Consider the following 22,006-nt stretch of genomic DNA (forward strand, 5'->3'; position numbering starts at 1 on the left):
GTGAAATCGCACCAACGGACTAAAAACGACAATAAGTAAAATAAAGTGAACTGTATACAAGCCTACAATGAACGATTGCACAAGTGCGTTACTAAAAGTAATCATAGCATATTTCGTGTTAACAGGTACAAGCACACAAGCATATAGCAGAACGAGTGGCCGTAAATTGTTTACAAAACACTTGATTAGTTTGCTACACAAAACACACGAAAATAAGAGCAAATAATCGCACCAGGGTGTTGCTGAATAACATTAAAATACCGATTGTCACTGAATCCAAGTGTTAAAAATATCAAAACATAAGTTGCAATGAAAAAATAAGGGCCGTTTATTTTCTACAAGCTCGTAAAAGTCACTACGCATCGTCTTGTATCACTACTGTTAAAAAACGTATAGGATGTGTCTTATTGTAATCGTATATGCTGGTATTAAGTTTTTGGCTTATCACGTTAATGTATATTTGTTAAAACCGGCATTACTTTAAACAAATGTCCAAATTTTTTTTTTTAACATCTGGTGTGACTAGATTATGCGTGGAAGGTACATTCCGGGTGATACAAATTACCAGCCAAGTGTTGTCAACAAAAAAGATGTATAGAAGTCGGAAGATGGACACAAAAGCCGTTCTTCGAAATTACGAGAAAAACGTCACTAATTGGATTGGAACGCGCGTGTCCTAAGTGCGGGTATTCCCCGGGGGCCTCACTGCATGCCCGACCACCTTTGTAGGTAGCTTCCCCATCCGCCTGACCTTTGACCCTCGGCCGAAAGGTCATCGTCTGCAAATAAAAGAAGGTCACGATGACTTAAGTAAAAACAAGTTTGATGCGCTTGGTACCGATTTAAAGATTTGGTGACAAATAATGCCCTTTTTTTAAATAAAGATGAACAAACATAATTTTAATTTTCGAAATAGCGATAATGACTGTATTTGTTATTAAGGATTTTCTATGTGCAAATGGATAAAACCATTTCCATTTACGAATCCTAAAGAAAATGTGCTTCCCAATAAGAAATGCTGCAAAAAATAGGATGAAGCGTCTATTAAAATATTAACAGAGATATCCCATTGAAAGTTACAGATGTCTGATCCACACCGTGCTTATCGAAAGTGCGATGTAGTATTACCATCTAGTAGGCAACATTTTTGGTATTCTTTTGTTAAACGTGATACCAGTTTTGTAACTGTTTTATGGCGTACAACAAATTGAAAATTGACAAAAAAACTAAGTGCTGGGTCATCAGTTCAAACCTAAAAATAATTTGCGCTGTGTAGAAAAAACGTTAAGGGTCTTCTAAAATTGCTGTTAAAAAGGTGAATTCGTACAAAAGAAGCACCTACAACTACTAAGGGTTTTTGTCACCCAAATCAATCCGCGTTGATTATCGCTGATCCATAATACACAGAAAACCAACAAAAAATCGCCCGAAACTTTGCCAAAGTCTTGAAGAAAGTATCGATGACAATACGATCAGTTTAGCAAAAGCTTTAACAGGAAACAGGTTACCTGTTGCAATGGCCTGCAGCGTAGCTCGCTCTTCCGGGCTTAGCTTCAGCATTGTGTCGATGACGGGCAGAAGATGGCGCCGTTCATCGGACGGAGGAAGCGTGACGAACTTGTAGACGACGTTTTTTAAGTACTCGAGATTGTTCACCGACTGGTCACGTTCCTGTCAAAAGAGTGGACTTGTAACATTGCATCGTGCGACCGGGGTAAGTTTTGGGGCATTCAACAAGTTGCACAGTGCACACCCAATAGCAAACCATATCTTTAAGTTGCCAAAATAATCGTTGCATATCACACCACCGGTTGGTTAACTTCAAATTGAAAAAACAAACTAAAAAACACAGAGAGTGTGAAATGTGGCCATATTTAAGCACAAAGTTACAGCAAAATTCCCCTCTCTACTGTTTTATTATTGAATAACCGAATGTATATTCAATACATGAAAAAAACATAATACAAATATATTCCTTTTTCACTTTAGTTTCGTATTTTTTGCCTAAAATAGTCTTATACTAATGTTAGGAAAACTTTTTAATCGTTCGCTTGCTTCGAAGTATTTTTTGTCGTTTAGAAAAAAAATTACGAAACAGGATGCATATTAGGCGGTCCTACATAACACGATTGATCAAATGATCAACACTGACCTGGTTCTTCTCTAAACGCCGTATCTCGTCCTTAAGCACTCGATTCTGATCGGTCAGTCGGGCCGACATCGCTTCGCTTTCGTGCGCCACCTCGGCCAGGTGTTCCAGCTGGCGAGCGTTCGCCTCCAGCTTTGTCTCCAGGTGTTTTACCTGCATTTCTGACGTCATGCTGTTCGTCTCCGACACCTCTGTCACTTTGGAAAGAAAAAGTATATTTGACAGCGATTGGCGTTCAAGTGTGGTTTGATTTTAATATTTATTTCGACCCTTTTAACAATTTTATGCCACTTTTTTTTTTTTTAGACTTTTAAAAGTAAGTCAAAAGATTATATGAAATTTCCTATATATGTTGACGTCTAGGCCTCTTGTATTTAATTGGTGTAAATAGGTTGTGGCATGAAGTAAAGAATTAAATTAAAAAAGTTAAAAAAAAGTCAATTTGTATTATTACGAAATCTAACATTTTTTAACATATTCAGTTTGTTTGGTTGCCCAGAGGTATTGGCGAGCGGGCGAGTGCAAAATCTCAACTCTGACTTATTTAATTAACATAGCTTTTCTACCCAATGTCGACGTAAGTAAAGCCAATCTGGTATTCGCCTTATGTGGAAACAGAGGCGGTGTCCTAATCGAAAGCTATCACTCTATTAAACTCAAAAAAAGATGCCCAATCAGCAAATATACCTCGGTCTCGGTTAGATACGCTACGGCAAACAACCGCATGAAAGTCGACATACCTGATTTAATGGCGGGGGTCTGCAGCACTTGTTCGAAGGACACCATCGACCCGGTGTCGGGATTCTCCTCCCCCTCGCCATCCTCGCGCGCCACCGAGCGGTAGTCGAGTCCGGGTGACGTCATGAGGTGGTGGACGTGGTGGTCGACCGAAGGGTGGCGGTGGTGAGCCGAGACAGAAGAGCTGGATTTGCGCGGGGTGGAAGTGTTGGTCCATTTTCCACCTGCATTTAAATAGGTTGGATAAAATTTGAAGGAGCTTTTCTGCAAAGTTGTGTTGCACAATCGCGATGTTGAAATTATGGCAGTCGTAATTTTAAAGCTTTAGATGGCTGATACTTCTGTGTTGTTTGTTAAGTGCATTCGTTTTTCCAAGAAAACTCTTTAGCAGACTCTATCAGTCGATTCATTACAAAAAAAACTCTTGAGTAGTCTAGTATATTATTTAGCCTATTCCTGTAATGTAGTATATAGCGTCCGAATATCGATCAACATTTTGTCAAAAAGCAAGAAAACAGGCGAAATAGAAATAACTTTAAACTAAAAACATGGTCTTTTTCATTTCAAAAACTCACACTTTTCTCCATTTAATTGTGCTGGTAGGTAAAAGAAGTAATTTTGCTTATTGGTAATTTACTGCTCCTCAAAAATAGCTTCCGCCGAGAAAAAAAGGGCGGTACTCCATTGAATCAGCCTGGGTTATTCAACAGTCAGTAGAACCCCGCGACTAGCAGCACTTAACATAAAAAATGCCCATTAAAGCAAAACCACTCGCGCCCACCGCTCTTTTCCTCCTTCAAGCTTCGTATCTCATTGCGAAGCGCGCACAGCTCGTTGTCCTTGCCGGCGACCTCTCGAGTCAGCAAATCCGTGTCGACAGAGTGTCTCTCGCGCAGGGCGCTCAGTTCTCTCTCGATCTGCTCGGCCACCGAGTCGTTCTGCTGACTGAGCTTCTGCGTCAGCTCGGCGTGCTGTTTGCGCAGCGAAAGCAGTTCCTGCTGCAGCGACTTCACCCTGAAACAGCAAAAAAAATTGACTCTTGGGAGTGAGCGATGATTAACAACAAGCTTACAGCACTTTACAGTATCGGATAACTACCCGAAACTTAGTTAACTCAAGATGACTTTAACCGAAAGCGCTTTTTTCGCCGTCTACCAAGTGAACTTAAACGACAAGGAACGGCCAACCCGCACCATAATATCGGGTTTGGGCGAAAAAGCAGCCAGTTTAAATCGAAAGGACGGTGTTTTGTCAAAGTTACCGCATTCAAACAAAAACGCAATCAGAAATACAACGGAAATTGCTTAATATGCAAATCTTATAACAATTTTATAAATTTAATTTGTTACATTGATGTATGTTCGGTAAAAAGCTAAACTCAGATCATAATTTATTTTGTGTTCAATAATTTTTTATTTAGTTGAACATATATAAGAAAATAAAATAAATAAGTGCGTTAATTGCGCGCCTGGGCAGTTGGGCACCACGTTCGAACCTTTTGTAGATGTTATAATACATCGCCGGAATAAACGAAAGACACTGTCATTCAATCGAAAATAAAACTGTTATGCTTTTCTTCGTGTTTGCAAAACTAACATTTTAACAAACGTGTTTAGACGTGGAGGTCAAAATAAACGGCCCTGATAACTTATCGAACTACTCTTACCTGTTCTTCCACCTTCCTTCACGCTCCACTGCGCTCTCTGACGACTGCTGTTGCTGGCGCAACAATCGATCGTAGTCTCCCTGCAACATGTCGAGCTCGGCTTCGCGTGACGTCAGAATGGACTGTGTCTCGCCCAGCTTTGTCTGGATTTGCGACGTTTTGTGGCGCAGCTGAAGGCTATATGTGTAAAATTTAAGTGAAAAACACAACCATTACCCATCGGCGACAATCCTTAATTGGTGTTTCTATAAATACAAAATAAATTTTTGGAATGAAATATTTTTCACAGGTTTTAGTTCTTTCGATGCGCTCGAGTGGGTGTGTTTTTTTTTCAAGATACGATAGAGACGAAAACCAATCCAAATCTTTCAACATAAAACTCAGGTGTTCCAGCGAAAACATTGAATTAAAACTCTGAACTATGACAGCGAGCCATTAGATAAACCCAAAACATTACAAGCATGAATTGAAAATTGAAAAAGTTGAAATTTATAGCACTTTCGAAAAGTTCTGGATCTCTAATTTCTATACAAAACAAGGCAAAGTGGCTTTCTAACTACTTTAGTCCTATTTGAACTTCTATAGGCATTGTGTAAAGGCCGCGTGAATAGTGTTCGACGCTTCCGGTCTCGAAAGCACGAACACTGAACCTGTTCGCACGAAACACATTAAGCAAACCTAATTCACAACTGTAAACGTCATCGCTGTAATCCGGCCCGAAACAGTTCACACATCCGATGCACCGAAACAAATCAGACAATTTCAATACCGGGATGACATCACGACGATTGTTCATTAAGGCGCACATGTTAAGGCCAAAGTGCCGCTTCATCCGATCGGTAAAGACAACATATCGCTGCCATCGGTAAAGTTAAATAAATCAGTGTTTCTTAATCAGGTGAATGGTTCACCCCAGGGTGAATAAAATTTTTGCAGGGGGGGACCAACTAAAAGGGGTGAATAAGGGTAAACTGTCAGAAATGGATGATAGCTTGCGAGCAGGGCGGATATTCTGGGTGTTCATTTTGTGCTGTTATATATAGACGAGATAGTTTTATCACATCATGAGACAAGGTTGAATGAAATCTGGAGATATATGATAGGGGTGAACAAAAGCAAAAAAAATGAGGAAGCACTGAAATATATAGATAGAGCGAGTCCAAAAAAACTTACATCCTATATGAGTCTGTTGTCTGCCAATAAAAAAACTCTAAAACCTTACTTTTGTGGCGTTGTTCATTGTTATCTGCAAACTGCCTGCAACAGGCCTTAGTAAGACTCCAAGCTGTACTCACATTTCGGTTTGGTCGGGACTCGGAACCTGCTTCTGATCTTTTGTCTTCTGCTGCTTAAGCACCGAGTGAACTCGCACCTTGTAGCTCTCGTAGTCGCCCGACAGCGAGTCGTATTCAGCTCGTTGCGAGTTCAACTCCATCTGGCAGTTTTGCAAAGAACCGTAAGTTTGAAAAGGAAACGAAAAGCGATTGGCTTTCGTTTGATGTAATAAACCACTCAGCAATAGTTCCATACATCTACGTTTTTATTTACATATAGTTCGGGTAAAAACATGGTTTGACACTTATGCGTGTGTTTCTAGCAAAGATGCACCTTTCAGCTGTTAGAGTTAAATACAATTATCCCTCAAAATTTACACAAAGCAGTAAATTAAGAAAATATGACTCGTTTGTCGTGAGCAATTAAAATAGGTCCTTCATGTAATAAAATAGACGTCAAAACACACGCCTATAGGTAGGGCATAAAAATAATTTCAGACCACAAATAGAGGCAACAAATATTTAACACTCATCAAACGCACGAAATGGCAGGCTTGACATTGAAACTCAAACCGGCGACGTAGTTACGTCCAATAACGCTCTATCCAATGCTTTTATACTTACAGCCATACTGTTGACTTTTCTCTCCAAAATGTCCACTGATCTTGCAGATGATGATCGTATGTTTTCGACTTGCTCCTGCAACTCGCGAGTCTCCGAGCTACGAGTGGACAACTCCAACTGGCAAAACATATTTAAATAACTTGAACCAAATCAATAGCACATGCACATGACACAAGGAATGCATGTATATTGTATATTAACCCCGTTTTAAATATAATAAGCTAGCTTGGATATAACATTGCGAATATCTGCATAAAAATTCAGCAAATCAATTTTACGATTTACACTCTAACAACATCTCTAAGCCTATTAGATCTGTTTTACTATCGGCGTCTAATTACTTTCTGCTGTTCGTTTTGCTGCAGAAGTTCCTCTAATTGGCTTGTGGTTGTTTCCAGTTGAGCCTTGGTTTCAGCTTCGGTTTGCGAAAGGTGTGCAATCTCCTCTCTGCACTCATCCAGCGCTTCCTTCGACTTGGTCACCCGGTCTTCGGCATCGAGTCGCAACTGTTGAACAAATAAAAATCAGCCAAAGCTCACATCTTAAAAATGCATTGTAATCACAACTGGTCACAACTGAGCACAGAAAAGTTAATGGCCAGAAACAGTTCACATTAAATGGTAAAAAAATATTGATGTTCACTTTTTCAATTGCCCTGTTCTCCTCCTGCAGATCTTGAATTCTTTCTTCAAGAATTGATATTTCTTCCAGGTGGCTCTCTGCTGTGCTTTCAAGTTCAGCAACCTCAGCTTGGAGGTCGTTAATGGTCTTTTCACATTCTTCCATTTCAAGTGACATTAGACTTTGCTGCTTCATGTTCTTAACAAGACATAATATGCATCATGTTGATACGTTACAGACAAGTGCAAGTTCTACTTCATACTACTATACACAAGTAATATGTTACAAAATTAAATCAAAATATTAACTAACAAACAAAGTTGTTTAGTTACCACTTTTGCATCTTTCAGTGACTGTTCAGCATCAGTCAGTTTCTTTTCCTTATCTTCTACACTTTTACTTAGGGAGGCAAGCTGGATTCTAACAGCATCTAGTTCCTATTAAAAATATGAGTTTCACATTTAGAGAAGAAAACAAACGAAAGGAGTGTATCTAACTTTGCTGTGGAGTGTCACACCAGAATGCACAAGGTTTTTTGCCATTCTAAATTCAATGCAATAGCCGGCCCAATGAGTTTTATATAAATTACAAACAAACAGTAACAGACCAGGTGCCAACCTGTTTAGCAGAAGTTCTTTCCTTTGCAATGTTATCCTTTTCTTTTTGCAGGGATGTGATACTGGATTTTGAAGAGGCCAGAAGTGATTCCAAATCTGATTTTTCTTTTTTTTGCTGTTGTGTTTCTGACGTTGAAACATCCAATTTACTTTGTAGGTCAGCTTTCTGAAAAATGAGGCATCATCAAAAATACAGACTAGTTCATTTTATATAAATATATCAATGTGTACCTCTTGCTTTTCTGAAGCAAGTTGACTAAAGAGGTTTTCAATATTCTTTTGTAGAGCCTGCTTCTCTTCCTTTGTGAGATCAACTTGATCCTGGAGTTTATCACATTCAATTTGCATCATTTGAACATTGTTGGCATGGGCATGACTACCCTGTGATTACGAACAAAATTGTTAAATATGCATTATATACACCATACACCATCAATTTTTATGGAGAAACGTTGACACTAATATCTCGTAAAGATTCTCCAAACCTGTAACTGAGAGTCAGCTGCAGAAAGCTTTGTTTGTAGTTTATTATTTTCCTCTTGAGCAGCATGGAGCTGTTGTTTGGCAACATCAAGCTCTTTTCTGGCTTTCACAGCAAGGGTCTTCAACTTTGTATTGTACACTTCTTTGTCTTTTAATGACTTTTTAAGTGCATCTAAATTTAAATCATTTCGTGATTTGTTGACCTTCTGTAATTAAATTAGCAAATAAAAAACAATAACCTTACCAATTTCTGGCTGTGATTCTGCATCACTTTTTACCAAGGATTCCTGTTCAGTGGTTACCATGGTTCTGATTTTTTCTTGTAAACTAACAATTTCTTTCGTCAGAGATGCAACCTTAAAAATAATTACAAAAATGATTAACAATATATTTCAATCTAAAAAACTAATACACAAACCTCAGCAACAAGTTCTTCATTTTGAGCTGCTTCCGCCTGTTGCTTTTCCTGACAAATCTTCAGTGTAGAAAGAACCTCTTTTTCACTTTCGGATTTTTTGTTTAACTCTTCTTCGAGTTTAGAATAATCTTCCTCAAGCTTTGATAGATTTTCAGTCAGTTTGTCACAACTTTCTTCAAGTTTTTCTTTCTTTTGTGTCTCGGAAGTCAATAAAGTAATGTGCTCATCTGAAGTTGATGAAATGTTTTCCTGTAGTTCTCTGTACTTTTCTTTCCAGCTATTTACATCACGCTCATGCTCACATGCTTCTTGTTTTAATTGTAAATTCAGCTTCAAGATATCTTGATTTAAAGCTTCATCTGATTTTATCTTTACAGTGTGTAATTCTCCCAATTGAGATTTTAGGTGTTTACATTCAGATGCAGTGGAGACAAGTTGAGCATTTTGCTCAATTACCGTAGCTTTAAGCTCATCACTGAGGATATTTTCTTTCCTCAGCTCATTTTGTAGATTTTCAAGGGTTTTATTGTTTTCATCGCCACTTTGCAGTAAAGTTGATTGCTGAATATTCAGGGTTTTCATTTCACCCTTTATCTGTTGCAACTCCGCATTTAATGTGGAAATTTTACTTTCAGCAGATTCCAGCTTAATTTGCAATGCATCCCTAGTAGCTTCAATATCAGAAGCAACTCTTAAAGCAGATTCCTTTTCATTCCTTATATTGGTTAATGTGTTCTCCAATTCAAATACATTTTGTTTTGCAGTTTTGCAATCTTCCTGCAATATCTCAACTTGATTGGTCAGCTTTTCAACAATAGAACACTTTTCGCTATATTCGGTAGCTCTTTGCAACTTAGATGCCTGAATATCTTGGATTTGTTTTTCAAGGTTACCACTCTTTTCTTCCTCCAACGAAAGCTTATTTTGTATACTTTGAATTTCCGAGCAAAATTTGCTGTCCATCTCCAATTTCTGTTGTTCCAAATTTTTTTCCTGTACTTCAAATTCTTTGTAGTTTGCTAATATTGCCTCATTTTTTATTGTAGCCTCATTCAGTTGTTCAAGATGGGTTTGTTTGGAAGTGTTAATCTGGTCTTTTAGGGTTGCAATTTCTATAAGCAATTCAGCGGATTTAGCCTTGCTATTATTTAGTTCCAAATTTACACAATCATTTTGTTTTAAGAGGTCTGAAATCTTTAAATCGTTATTTCTTGATTTTTCTTGCATTTGGTCATTTGAGTCAGTCAGGCTGTTGATAGTTGTCTCTAATTCACAAATTCTTGCCAAACTCTTGGAGTTTTCCTCAGCTTGTGTTAATAGCTTTGCAGATAATTCGCTGTCTGTTGTAGCTGAAGTTTGCACTTTTAAAATTTCACTTTTTAATTGTTTTTCTGTTGTTTCAAGAAGACTGATTGAATCTTTAAGGCTTGAAATCTCCTTCTTGAATTCCTCACATTTATTAAACAAAGAGTTTTTTTCACTTTGCAATACTTTAATGTTTTCTAAATTTTCTGCTTCGAGCCTTTCAAAATCATTCTTTAAAGTTTCATTATCTGTTTTAAGTTGTTCAATGGAGACATTTGCAGATTCAAGCTGACTTTCTAGGTTTAGTTTAGCCGCTTTAGATGCTTCCATTTTAGAATCAAGGTGGTCAATTTCACTCTTTTTAGAAGCTAGTTGCTTCTCAAGATTAATTACTTCTGATTTAAAGGCTTCTATTTCTATTTTTAAATTTTCAGCATCATGGTTAACATTATCAAAATCCTTTTGAAGACTTAAATATGATGTTTCAAGAGATTCCTTCTCGGATGTTAGATGTGAAATGGCATCATTTGCCACCTCCATTTGTTTCTGCAAATTTATTTTCTCTTGACTAGATTCTAATTTAATAGTGTCATTCTCCTTTATAAGTGTTTTCTGCAAATCTTGTAGTTCATTTAATTCTTTAACTTTGATTTCAGGAAATGCTTGAAGCTCAGTGAATTGTTTTTTTAGTGTTAAATTTTCCTCTTGCGCATTGGCAACATTATTATCAACACTACTCTGTAACATTTCAGCCTGTTTTTTGTCAGCACTCAGTTGTGCTATTATACTTTGTTGCTCACTTTTATGATTGTTGAGTTGCTCAACCACAGTATTAAGTTTAGCGAAGGCCGATTCAGAAGCCTGTAGCCGTTTCTCCAAATCATCAATCAATGAATTTTTTTCTTCATTGGCCTTATGTGCGAGACCAAGTTTACCTGTTAAATCATCAACCTTCAAGTCTAAAGACTCTTTTAAATCCTCAGACATTTTTTGGGACAATGCCAATTCCTCTTTAATTTTTTGGTTATTTAGGTGAACATCTGCATTTTCTTCTTTTAACTGTGAAATAGAAGAGCTACAGTCAATGTTCAGTTTGTTTAAATCCTCTAATTGTGACTTCAGAGTTTTAACATTTTCTTCCCAGGACATTTTTTCTTGTGTTAGCTTAGAATCTAGGTCTGTCACCTGCTGAGAAAGATTTGTATTACGTTCTTGTAGCTCTTTTAGTTCATTCTCATGCTTTCCAGCACAAATGTCAGCAACTTGTTTTAACTCTTCCACTTTTTCAATTGCTGTCAGTTTTTCCTTTTCAAGACATTGACAATTCTCAAGAAACTTAGACTTTTCTTTCATCAATGTGGCAACCTTAGAATTGAGTTCGGTAATTTTAGCATCAACTTTCTCAGAACTATTAGTTGTGTCATCTTTTTTTTGTTCAAAAAACTCCACCGATATTTTTAAAGCTGACAATTCACTTTTTAAAGTCTTGTTTTCTTGCTGAAGTATTTTATTGTTGTCTTTTAGGGCCTGTTCACTAACAGTATGAGCTTTAATGTGATCCTTTAGTGCAGCACACTGCTGTACATTATCTTGCAATTGGTTGGATAAATCCTGGCGCTCAGATTGCATTTCTTTGTATTTTTGTTTAAACACTGCAACATTTTTCCTTGTCTTTTCTGCATCTTGTGCCTGTTGCTTGTTTTCCTCTAACACTTTGTTATAGTCGTCTTGTAGACATTGTAATGAAGACAGGAGTGTTTCTTGTTTTAACTGAAGACATTCCATTTCTTCAGCTGAAGAGTTTTTATCTTTTGACAGTCTATTTTTTTCTGCAATCAGATTTTGGTTCTCTTCACTTATGCCATTTATTTGAACTTTCAGCGATGCGTTTTCTTCCTTTACCTTTAAACAGTTGGTAATGAATGTAAACCATCACCAAAATATTTGTTGACTACACATCAGGTGGTGGTATTATTAAATAAAATTTCGCATTATTTTCACGAATTATTCCTTCCGAGGGGCTAGATCACATATGTTATTAAACACATATGTTTGTGTGTCTTGATCATTTATTCCATTATCAATTAAATTACTTTGATAGTCGGCTAAATAGCTTTCAGAATGGCTTTGGGACATTTGCCAGGCCTGTTAAGGTATGCATATAATCCTTATTAGCGATTATATATAGATTTAAACAACTTTGTTGGCAAGTAAATAGTTTCTTCATATAATATACATATATATATATAATACATAAGTTTGCATGAAAGTTATAATTGCAAAATGACTTCAAATTTTCTTACTGTTTGGTAATCATCCTGGGATTTTAGTTTGTTCTGTTGATCATCACATTTGGCTTTGAGTTTTTGTAGTAAGATCATTTGTTTTTTGCAGTTTTTTAGAAGGTCTTCTTGTGTCATGGCATCCAACTAAAAAAAGTAACCAGATGTGTAGAAACATAACTTAATTGATTATTTTATACATAAAACAAATATAAGACAATATTTTACTGTCCATCCCTATCCCAGCTGGCCAGTGATATTATTTGGATGTAAAATATCACCAGGCTAGTAAGTTAACAAATAAACTTAGTTATTGGCGTATTTATCCTCCTATTTTGGTGTACAATTTAGAATCATTGGCAGAATCAAGTTATAGAATACAGCCAGGAAATGTTGAAAAACGTAGGGTGAAGCAAGGTGCGTTCATTTTCTTAGGGTGCAGGTTTGGTCTCTTAAAAAATACTTACAGGTGCACTTGCCATAAATCCACAGTGACGGTGGTTGTTGAATTACAGTACAGTAAAAGGGCATTTACTTAGTATCTGGCTAGTCATGTGATAAATATTTAGCTAAAGAATCAGATACATCATGTGTTGTACAGGGTGACTCCATGCCATTGTTGAGTAATAACACATATCCCAAAGATAATATTTATTTAAATGAAGATCCTATAATACAGTTACAGAAATTGGCGCTGGTCTAGAATCCTACCACAACGCACAGTATTTTCAAGGTCAACGTACAATATTTGGGTTAGGAAGTGGGTTAGCGTTTGGGTGGGTCAAGCTTTATGATTAAAAAATATATATAATATTACTTGACCCACTAACACCCTAACCCAAATAGTGTACGTTGATTTAATAATTGTTTGAGCTATAGCCATAGGATTCAAGACCAGCGCCCACAAATAAACTACTTAATGTACAACTGTCCCCTTACCTTTCTAGGAGTACCCGAGGAAACAGGTGTCGAAGGTGTTGAAGTTTCCATTACTAAAGGTATTCAAAACAACGAAGTTTAAAAAATTAACACACAGGACAGGTTAACTACAATCTCAGTACGAAAACAAACGCAGGTTTTCTCGATTGATACTGTTTCTAAAATGGGTGCAGGTGTTAACTGTTAATGACGATTTTCTGTTGAAAGCTGACTACGTGTATTGATTGTCGCCAAGATAAAAATCAACCTAATTGTTGTTTTTTTAAATGCGCTGTCATGTTGCTAGCTATAGTTCAGATTTTAGTAATAGTTTATCTAAAACAGTCTCATTCCATACCACAAACCCACCTTACACCATAGTTAGACACATTAAATATGCGTAATTAATTGACTAAAGCAGGCCTGCACAACTCAAAAAGGTAAAGGGCCGCAAGAAGCAAAAACATGGCATACTAAAGGTTACATGACAATATTTCAGGAATGACGTAAAAAATCGAAAAATGGTGTAACATCGATCGTTGGTCGCACGCGGGCCGTATGTGCAGGGCCCTGCCCTAGACTTACCTACAACATAGGCTGTATAACGTAGCCTATAAATTAGTTTCCGGTGATTGATTTGTTCCCACTTTCTTAGCTGGATTCTCACCTAACTTTTTTATGCAATCTATAGCTATGGTTTGACTATAGGATAGCAGGCTTCTTTCGATTACACGTTTTATGATGCAATGCTATATCTTGTTTTTTTGTAGCATTCTGTTTAAATACCCACACAAAAAAATTATAGCTCAACCACTTACTTGCATTTTTTTTCCAGCTAATAAAGCATATAATTATAACCTTACCTATAATGCAGCTAAGATCGGCACTGAGACATTCCAAAGCACTGCCGGTACTATATGTTCGGCGCAATCTTTAATGGTTCACACATTTCTTTAGAACAATAAGCTAACGGCCATTTTAATAAATTCCATGGGACCTTCCAGGTTCAGCCTAGTGTGCAGAAAATTTTTTCGTGTTTCGAGACAAATTCATTTTCAAGTAAGCCTACAATAATAGATTGCAGTCTACATGCTGCACTTTAGTCAGGGTTCATTTCGTGGCAGTGTTCCTCAACCTACGGATCGCCGACTGCATTAGTTTTTTGTATGGCAGGATTTATTGTGATTGGTTGCGAGAAAGATTTATCCAAAATTGCTTAAGCAATACAAAGACATTACTGGTCCTAATACAATTCCAGCTTAATAATGCTATTGTCGCATTTTTTGTTTGTTTACAAAAAGTAGGCCTACAGTCCTTGTCTAAAAATAAAACGGTAAACTATTAAAATTGGTAAACTTGTCTGATTATATGAGCAAGAAGTCAGCTTAAAATAACAAAAACGCGACATTTAGCAAGCAAATTATTTTCCATTTAAAAATTATGATAAATAATAATTTTACAAAAAAAATGTTTATTGATAAGATCTCATTTTAACCAAAGTCACTTGTCCGAAAGATTTGAGTAAAGTCACGTCATTTAATACAGTAACTTAGGTGTACTTAGACTTCAGTCATTACAACACTAAAAAGAGTAATGAATATTTCGAAAAATACAAAAGGTTGTTAAGTTGTAACTGGATTACTGCATGCCGTAAAGAATCCTTCAAATTAAAATAATTCGTTTACGCCGCGGCACAGCTTGGTCGCACGAAACACGAGTTAAACAGCACGATACATTACATGAGGACTGTTTTGTAAAAAGCGCTCTGGACGTCTACAACAACACTGCGGGTTTGTACAGAGCACTGAATCGAAGTTTGAAGAACACGATCAAACGGAAAATAAAAATTGTATCAGCATCGTTTGGACGCATCACCTTGCAGAACACAGTAGTAACATCTCAGTTTGTAGTACGCTTCTCGACAATCCACCTTATGCTGGCAATAGGAACATTTCTTGTTTTGTTTGCCCAATGACGATCTTATGTAACAGACTTTTCATTGCCTTCAACTAGATTCACTTGTGAAATGCTCACAGCCTCTTGTAAAACTTTGCCCACAGGGATGTTCAACAAACGATTGGACACCAGGCGCCTAAAAACACTATTTCATTTTTGTTACAAATTTTAGAATCTTTAAAACATTAACTTTAATTACAGATCCGTTTATAGCAGTGTTTCGTACACATACCACTAGTGTTTTTTTACAGCAAGTGTAATATAGTTGCAGCTTTTGTAAGTTATAATTTAAAATATATAGCTTATTTTGGATTTAATATTAGAAAAATTAGGCTAAATGGTTTCATTTAAAACCAGGTTGTACACAGTGACAGCAAAAAGCCATAAGGTGATATGAGGCCAGAAAATCCCGAGAACCAATAATATATAGCCCTACCGCAACATAGAATTAACAACAAAAAAAGCAAAAAAATCATATTACCTGCCAAAATTTTTTGAACCACGTTTCCTTTGCTTTGATAACACTTCTATTTTTCGGGCACTTTCAATTGTTGCCAATTCTGCAATAAAAGGTTTAAGACATTTGTAAGTTACAATACATCTGAAATCATGCACCGACATTTACCTTTTTTTCTCGTGGCATCAAATTTGATAATGTAGTCATTGATTGGAGAAGCTGCAATAAGTTGACAAATCTTTTTGAAGCAAAGTACAAGAACAACAAGATGCGGGTTTGTCTCGAAAACTTCAGCGTCTTTGCACCAGCTGCATTGCGGACGCAAAATCATTTTGCCACCTTTGCATTTTGCACCTACGAATAAAACTTATAAGTTACACAGCTTTAAGCATTTTTCATATAAAAGAAGGGTTTAACCTTTAAGACACAAAAAATAATGTCAGTATTACATAAAACCGGAGCAATTTTATTAATCAAAACATACAAACAAAATGTTGACAATGGGATTGGGTTGAGGACATGGGGTCAATCACAATGCCAGCACAAACACAGCAAGTTAAAGACTGACGCAACCAAGGCAACAGTTTATACAGGTCATCGAAAGTACTTTCGTCTTTGTAGTTGCAGGTAAGAAAAGTTTGACAAACTTGAAGATAGAGGTTGGTACAGTTTTCAGTATCCATTTTAAAGTTTTAAAGTGTAACTAATGCACACCTACAGGAGAAAAAACACAAGTGGAATTAGAAATCTAAACAACAGAAGTAACATTGCTGGATGATTCTGGTTTTACAAAAGCAATAGGACAAAAAACAAATATTGTGACCCAAGAGTCAGAATTTATAACATTACAAATGTCGCAGAAACAACAATGGCAAAAAATCATAGCACTTAGGGTGTTATCGGTTTCTTTTCATGTTTTTTTTTTTTGGAAACCACGCTTTTTCTTTTCCGTATAATGCTCAGACAGAAGAGTCCAATTGGAAGCTATGTTTGAACACAACAGTTTTCTTTGCTTTGAGTTGTTATCTTTTTGAACTGTTCTTATTGAATGACGTTTTGAGTCATATGCTTGCGAACAAGTGGTTTGAAATTTACATCATTCATACAGTGGCGGCATTATGGTCCAACTGAAAGCTTTCCAGTATTAACTGTAATGATTTTACATTGGTGGCATCACCTTGTACATAAGTCTACAAAGAAAAAAGTTTTTGTAAGGATTTTGGTATTGCATATTATAAAAAGTATAAAATGAACACCTTTATAACTTCTAAGTCGTTCTCATTCGACTTATTCTTTAGGGATGTTGCTGTTTGTGATTCAGGATTGATTAAGACAAACAACCTGACAACATCAGCTGCGGCTGATAACCTAACACACAATTGCAAATTTTATAAAACTGTTGCGAATATCTAAGTATTTTAATCCATACCCGTATTTTTCCACGTTGTTAATCACAAGACCGTCTATTGACCTATGCTTGGCAAGGTAAAATAGAAAACCACAATAAAATCTGGTTGATCTGTGAAGAATATTAATACAGTCAATATTTCATTTTTTTAATCACAGGTAAACAAAAGAATTGATTGCAAATGAATAAATTAATTAAAAATATCTACCTTAATAGATCATACAGACTGTTGTTGTCAATGTCATCATAGACCTTGTGCGTATATTTAAGAAAATCTGCTGAATCTGGCTCAAAATTAATTAAAATCTTTTCCAGCAAGTTAACATGAAGTTGACGTCGAAAAGCAATCTAAACCAAAACAATTCAAAAAGTAATGAAACAAGGGCATTATGGTTTGTTATTTTACCCTTTCATGCTATGGCCAAAAAATGCATTTAGATCAGTGGTTCTCAACCTTTTTAGCTTATGGACCGGTAAAATTTCAAAACAAATTTTGCGAACCACTAAACCTTCAAAAATTAAAATTAACCCTAAATGTAATTACGACAAAAGTAGGCAACTCAAAAGCAAAGAATGGAAGCTTGAATTTTATGGGCAATTTGCTGCTGTCTTTTTGATGTCATATTTGTTATACGTGATTCTATAAGTTTTTCACATATACTGGTTTTAATGTTTAAGACTTAAACGAGTTTTAAACAGTTGGTCACAATACTTGCAACATTGTGACGTACAATAAAGTCCAAAGTTGACCATTAACTCTATGTTACGGCACAATGCTGCAAAATACGGAACAGGCGAAGGTCTGAATTTGATGGACAAGCCTTCAGATCTTGCATTTTGCAGTTTAGATTTAATATTGTAATATTTTTGGCGGCCCGGCCGGTTGAGAACCACTGGTTTAGATAATTAAGGTTTTTCACAGCAAAGGGTACTTTATGACGGGATTTATGTATTATATTAACAATACACATGTTGGTAAGTTTAGCAGTATATCTCTATGCCTCTGATATAGAGTACTAAAGCATATTACAGTAAAATTCCATCTACTAAAGCACATTACAGTAAAATTCCATCTGTTCATGATATCTACCTCTGAATCTTCAAATATTGGATCTTTAAATAGTTTTCGATGAGGTTTCTCAAAATAAACATCCAAAATCCTGTCCCTTTCCTCCCAATTAGCTGTTCGCAGCTTTCCATCTGGCTCTCGGATTACAATCACTCGTTGCTACAAAAGTATGCAAAAATTGTTGATACATATTTCATAAAAATTAAAACGAAAACTGTTTACATTAGGAGTAAGCTGTTGACTTATGTCTGTGAAAACAAGTTTGCCTTCCTCATATCCATTAAGTTCAGGGTCAAATGCCACCATTTCACCTATCTCTTCTCTTTCCAGCATAACTGGTGGCATTTCAAGCAGGCCTTCATATTTATCTTTCATTTTTGTGAATTCCTAAAAAAGTAAATACAATTTCACAGGCAGATTATAGCCAACAGTTACCAACTACGTCAATCACCATACAGTAAAGAGTCAGATTTATATATAAAACACCTCAAAAAAATTCCACCCGCATAGCTTTTTGCACAGCGTTTAGTTTTTAATTGCTAACGCCCTTAAAAGCAGTCTCGAAATTCATAGTATAAAAGGTCAGTCTCAGATAAATGCAAAACAACATACTATACAGCATGTTTGCAAGAGAGTTTTTTAGATTGACAATTTACGTAATTTTAGGTATTTTGATAACTTTAAATTAGTTAAAATATATGTCACCTAATGATCAAGTATTGTCTAACTATTTATAAAATAAAAGTAACTATTGGTGTTTCATACATTGTTAAGTTGTTCAGAAGTGAGGAGACGGATTGTGGGCATTTCTGTGTAATCGCCAACAGTTTCAGCAAATAACTTTTCGGGATCAATGCAATTAATCTTTTGTAGCAAGGCTTGAACATCTGGCCTGGAAAAAATAAAAAAATATATTCACAAGTCACAACTACTATGAATCTTCCAAACAATTAATAATACTAGAATGCAGGAATTTAGTTACAACCTACATACCAATATAATACTTAAATAAGTGATTGGGCAACCATGTTGCAACATTTAAGTAGTTTTAACATTGGTGCACTAAATTTATCAATCAAAAACTGACACAAAAATAACTTTAAAAAAGTGTAGAACTTTATAATGTGCCAAAAATTCTAAACATAATGGCTGCATGCAATTGAAAAATATAGTAAACAGTGAATAAATTTATGCTAAAAAATGAAAAAAAAATATATTGATTGGTTTAAATACCTATAAAAGTCTGGATCCAAGTTGTTTTCTCTTGTCTTTTTATTTGTTGATTCAACAGCATTTCCAAGGACCTTTTTAAAAACCTCTATAAAAAGGAACATTAGTAAAAAAACAACATTGTCAAATATTTTTTAGTAGAAATATATACCTGAAATAGGAAGTTGTTCATCTTGTTTGCACCACTTATTATGAGGAACATTGTACATTTGTTTTGCACCTTGATCAATAATTTGCCTTTTCATTCCACGAATTTTTCTTCCATTCTCTTTTGAAAAAAAGAAGGTTAATAACAAATCCTACATAAAAAATAAGTGCAACAAAGTTTACACTTTAATAAATTGCTATTTTACACTCAAGTATTCAAAGTAGATTGTAGAATAGTAGGTTTCAAATCTAGAATAACAAATACAGAAAAATGTACAATGATTTTTTATTGCTTTGTAGCCTTTCTTGCACTAACAATTAATTGACAGTTAACATTTCAGATAAAGGCTATCACTATTGGCAATGGCAAGCATTGTATAGCCCTATATTTAAGGCAAGAATTATATTGTTTCAACAAGCAGTAAGAAGTTATCCAAGCTGGGACCTCGTACATTTAGTTACAAAGCTACCCCCACAGTAATACAATGCATTTAAAACAAATTATAGCACAACAATTATCAATTTCAAACAACAGAATTGGAATTTAAGCGCTTTAAATTTTACGGATTTAATTTATTCTACGAATAAACATCCCCCCTTATCAGTGATATGATTGGTGTTACTTACGAAGCTCTATTATCCTTTCACGATAAACTGCAAGTTTTTTGCTTTCCCAACTTTCATCATTGGACTGATCTGTTAAAAGTAATACATCTATTCACCTTTAAAAATTAACGCAGTGGGTCGAAATTAATTCAAACAAAAATTAATTAAAAATGCACATAAATCTTTTACACAATTAAAACAAACCACAGTCAGCATTTTTAAATTGCCTGTTCAGTTAAAATTTTATCATAAAAAATTTACTATCAAATTATTTTAAACAACATTTTAAGTAAGCTATATTACTAGTAGAGCAATATTATGGTATATGATAACGACATTAACTATTTTGATAATATGCTAGGCTTTTGGTAATTTTACCTTGTATTTTAACAGTTTACACAACATTTTTCTAAAATAATGTCTTGGGCAATTTTATAGTTGTTCGTCTTTTTAAAGTGACAAAAATATCAACAATAAGCATTTTTATAAGTTTAAAAAAAATAACTGATTTGTGTTCGACCGATAGTCAGGAAACAACATCAAAAATGTGTTGTTGACGACACCAAGACACTAATGCGGTACTTTAAACCAGTGCTTAAACTTTTTTAGTTTTGTTCACCCATAGAATCTATCTACGGATTTCATTCACCCTTGTGAAAAAACTTGGAATTGATTTTGTTTTTGGAAATTCTCAACTGTTCACTGAGCAGGTTGAACACCCGGAATATCCGCCCTGCTTGCAAGCTATTATCCTTCTGATGGTTCACCCTTATTCACCCCTTTTAATGGGTTCACCTCTGTAAAAATTTTATTCACCCAGGGGTGAACCATTCACTTGATTAAGAAACACTGCTTTAAACAACAAAAATTTTAAATAAGACGTTAGAGGAGGCGTATTTCGGCGCGCTATATATATATATACATAAATATGTATGTATATATATCTACTTACAATCAACTCGTGAAAAATCCGGTGTTTTTTCAGGTCCCGAATATACGGTTTTACAAATCACTTTGTGATGTAAAAGATTGTTTAAACTGAGGTATGCTTTTTGGCGAACAAGGCCCTTCATTGTGCACTATGATTTTCTTCGCCCTGTTGTTTACTTGTATGAATTACTACAACAGTAATATTATTAGGCTACCTTAGGTTATAAGTTAGTTAATTGTCACGCGCCACAAAATGCAATCACCTGTTGGAAAAAAAGTTTATCTTTTAATTCGAAATATAATAAAGTTTTACGCTTGAAAAAAAATCTCGATTTTGGCACAAATAAAAATATTACCTACTAATATAAGTTACGAAATTACATTCAAATATTTACATTCAAATAGATTTATTCTTAATTTTTCTACTTTCGTTGACCATTTAGATAAAAGATGGTGACCAATATTTAGATCCAAATAAATTACCTAAGTTAATATTTGAGCCATAGACATTTTATTGACAAAACAAGTGCAAGAAGAGTTAATAAATCATTTAATATTTCCACTTGCATATTTGTAACCTTATATATATTTTAAACTGATTTTTATATAAACTACAAAAATAGTTAAAACACAACCAGGTTTACGAAGTCATAGTAATTATTGTTGCTATCGCTGTGCTTAAACTTAAAAAGGTTGCACTTAAATCAAAAGCGCTTTTTCTATGGGCATTGTTTCATGTAGAATAAAATTTACGATTTCTATACATCGCGATGCAAAATGTGTCCCCAGGCCATATCACAACAATACAACGTGACTTCTAACTTTCGCCATGAAAATTTGATCTGAATAATTTGCCAGACACAATGGCTTGCGTCGCACCGTGCGCCTTTTTTTCTGACGCGACATTTAACGGTTCGAACGGTGTCGCCGGCGCCACATCATCAGTATTTCAGTGCAAAATGCGCCCGCAGCATGAGAGTGTTCTTCCGTTAAGAAAGCTGTTTTGCTGCGTTATGTTAAATTGTATAAATTACTAAAGAGCTTTTTAGCTTAGATACACGGTGTACATCAGACAATTATACATTTTACTAGGCCAAGTTTCCTACAA

The 22,006-nt window shown here is 35.4% G+C and overlaps 3 protein-coding genes across 4 annotated transcripts; all 3 read right to left on the bottom strand.

The window, feature by feature from the left end:
• Positions 1-367: 367 nt before the first annotated feature.
• LOC146147830 (uncharacterized) lies at positions 368-13,258 on the bottom strand. Its single transcript, XM_083388372.1, has 18 exons — positions 13,117-13,258; positions 12,199-12,324; positions 8,591-11,797; positions 8,417-8,528; positions 8,175-8,344; positions 7,921-8,070; positions 7,691-7,855; positions 7,405-7,509; positions 7,094-7,270; positions 6,793-6,957; positions 6,452-6,568; positions 5,849-5,988; positions 4,554-4,730; positions 3,669-3,901; positions 2,890-3,111; positions 2,153-2,346; positions 1,509-1,671; positions 368-779 (listed from the first exon to the last, which is right to left on the bottom strand). Exons 1-18 carry the CDS (start codon positions 13,165-13,167, stop codon positions 703-705), a joined length of 5,751 nt encoding a protein of 1,916 aa, XP_083244498.1. The 5' UTR covers positions 13,168-13,258; the 3' UTR covers positions 368-702.
• Positions 13,259-14,292: 1,034 nt separating this feature from the next.
• Positions 14,293-16,196, bottom strand: LOC146147831 (E3 ubiquitin-protein ligase MSL2-like). 2 transcript variants are annotated; one of them, XM_083388375.1, is made up of 4 exons: positions 15,993-16,196; positions 15,677-15,862; positions 15,533-15,611; positions 14,293-15,187 (listed from the first exon to the last, which is right to left on the bottom strand). In XM_083388375.1, exons 1-4 carry the CDS (start codon positions 16,189-16,191, stop codon positions 15,076-15,078), a joined length of 576 nt encoding a protein of 191 aa, XP_083244501.1. In that variant the 5' UTR covers positions 16,192-16,196; the 3' UTR covers positions 14,293-15,075. The 2 variants fall into 2 exon arrangements, with proteins under 2 accessions (XP_083244501.1, XP_083244500.1); XM_083388374.1 differs by having other exon boundaries at positions 14,293-15,196.
• A 26-nt stretch (positions 16,197-16,222) lies between these two features.
• Positions 16,223-21,130, bottom strand: LOC146147832 (small ribosomal subunit protein mS22-like). Its single transcript, XM_083388373.1, has 11 exons — positions 20,921-21,130; positions 19,990-20,058; positions 19,367-19,483; positions 19,219-19,303; positions 18,751-18,877; positions 18,208-18,372; positions 18,007-18,144; positions 17,125-17,264; positions 16,938-17,027; positions 16,765-16,876; positions 16,223-16,698 (listed from the first exon to the last, which is right to left on the bottom strand). The coding sequence occupies exons 1-11, from the start codon at positions 21,039-21,041 to the stop codon at positions 16,609-16,611; spliced, it is 1,254 nt and encodes a 417-aa protein (XP_083244499.1). The 5' UTR covers positions 21,042-21,130; the 3' UTR covers positions 16,223-16,608.
• Between the last annotated feature and the right edge of the window lie 876 nt (positions 21,131-22,006).

This window comes from Ascidiella aspersa, chromosome 4 (genome assembly GCF_963924565.1).
Source record: "Ascidiella aspersa chromosome 4, kaAscAspe10.2, whole genome shotgun sequence".
Lineage (NCBI taxonomy): Eukaryota > Metazoa > Chordata > Ascidiacea > Phlebobranchia > Ascidiidae > Ascidiella > Ascidiella aspersa.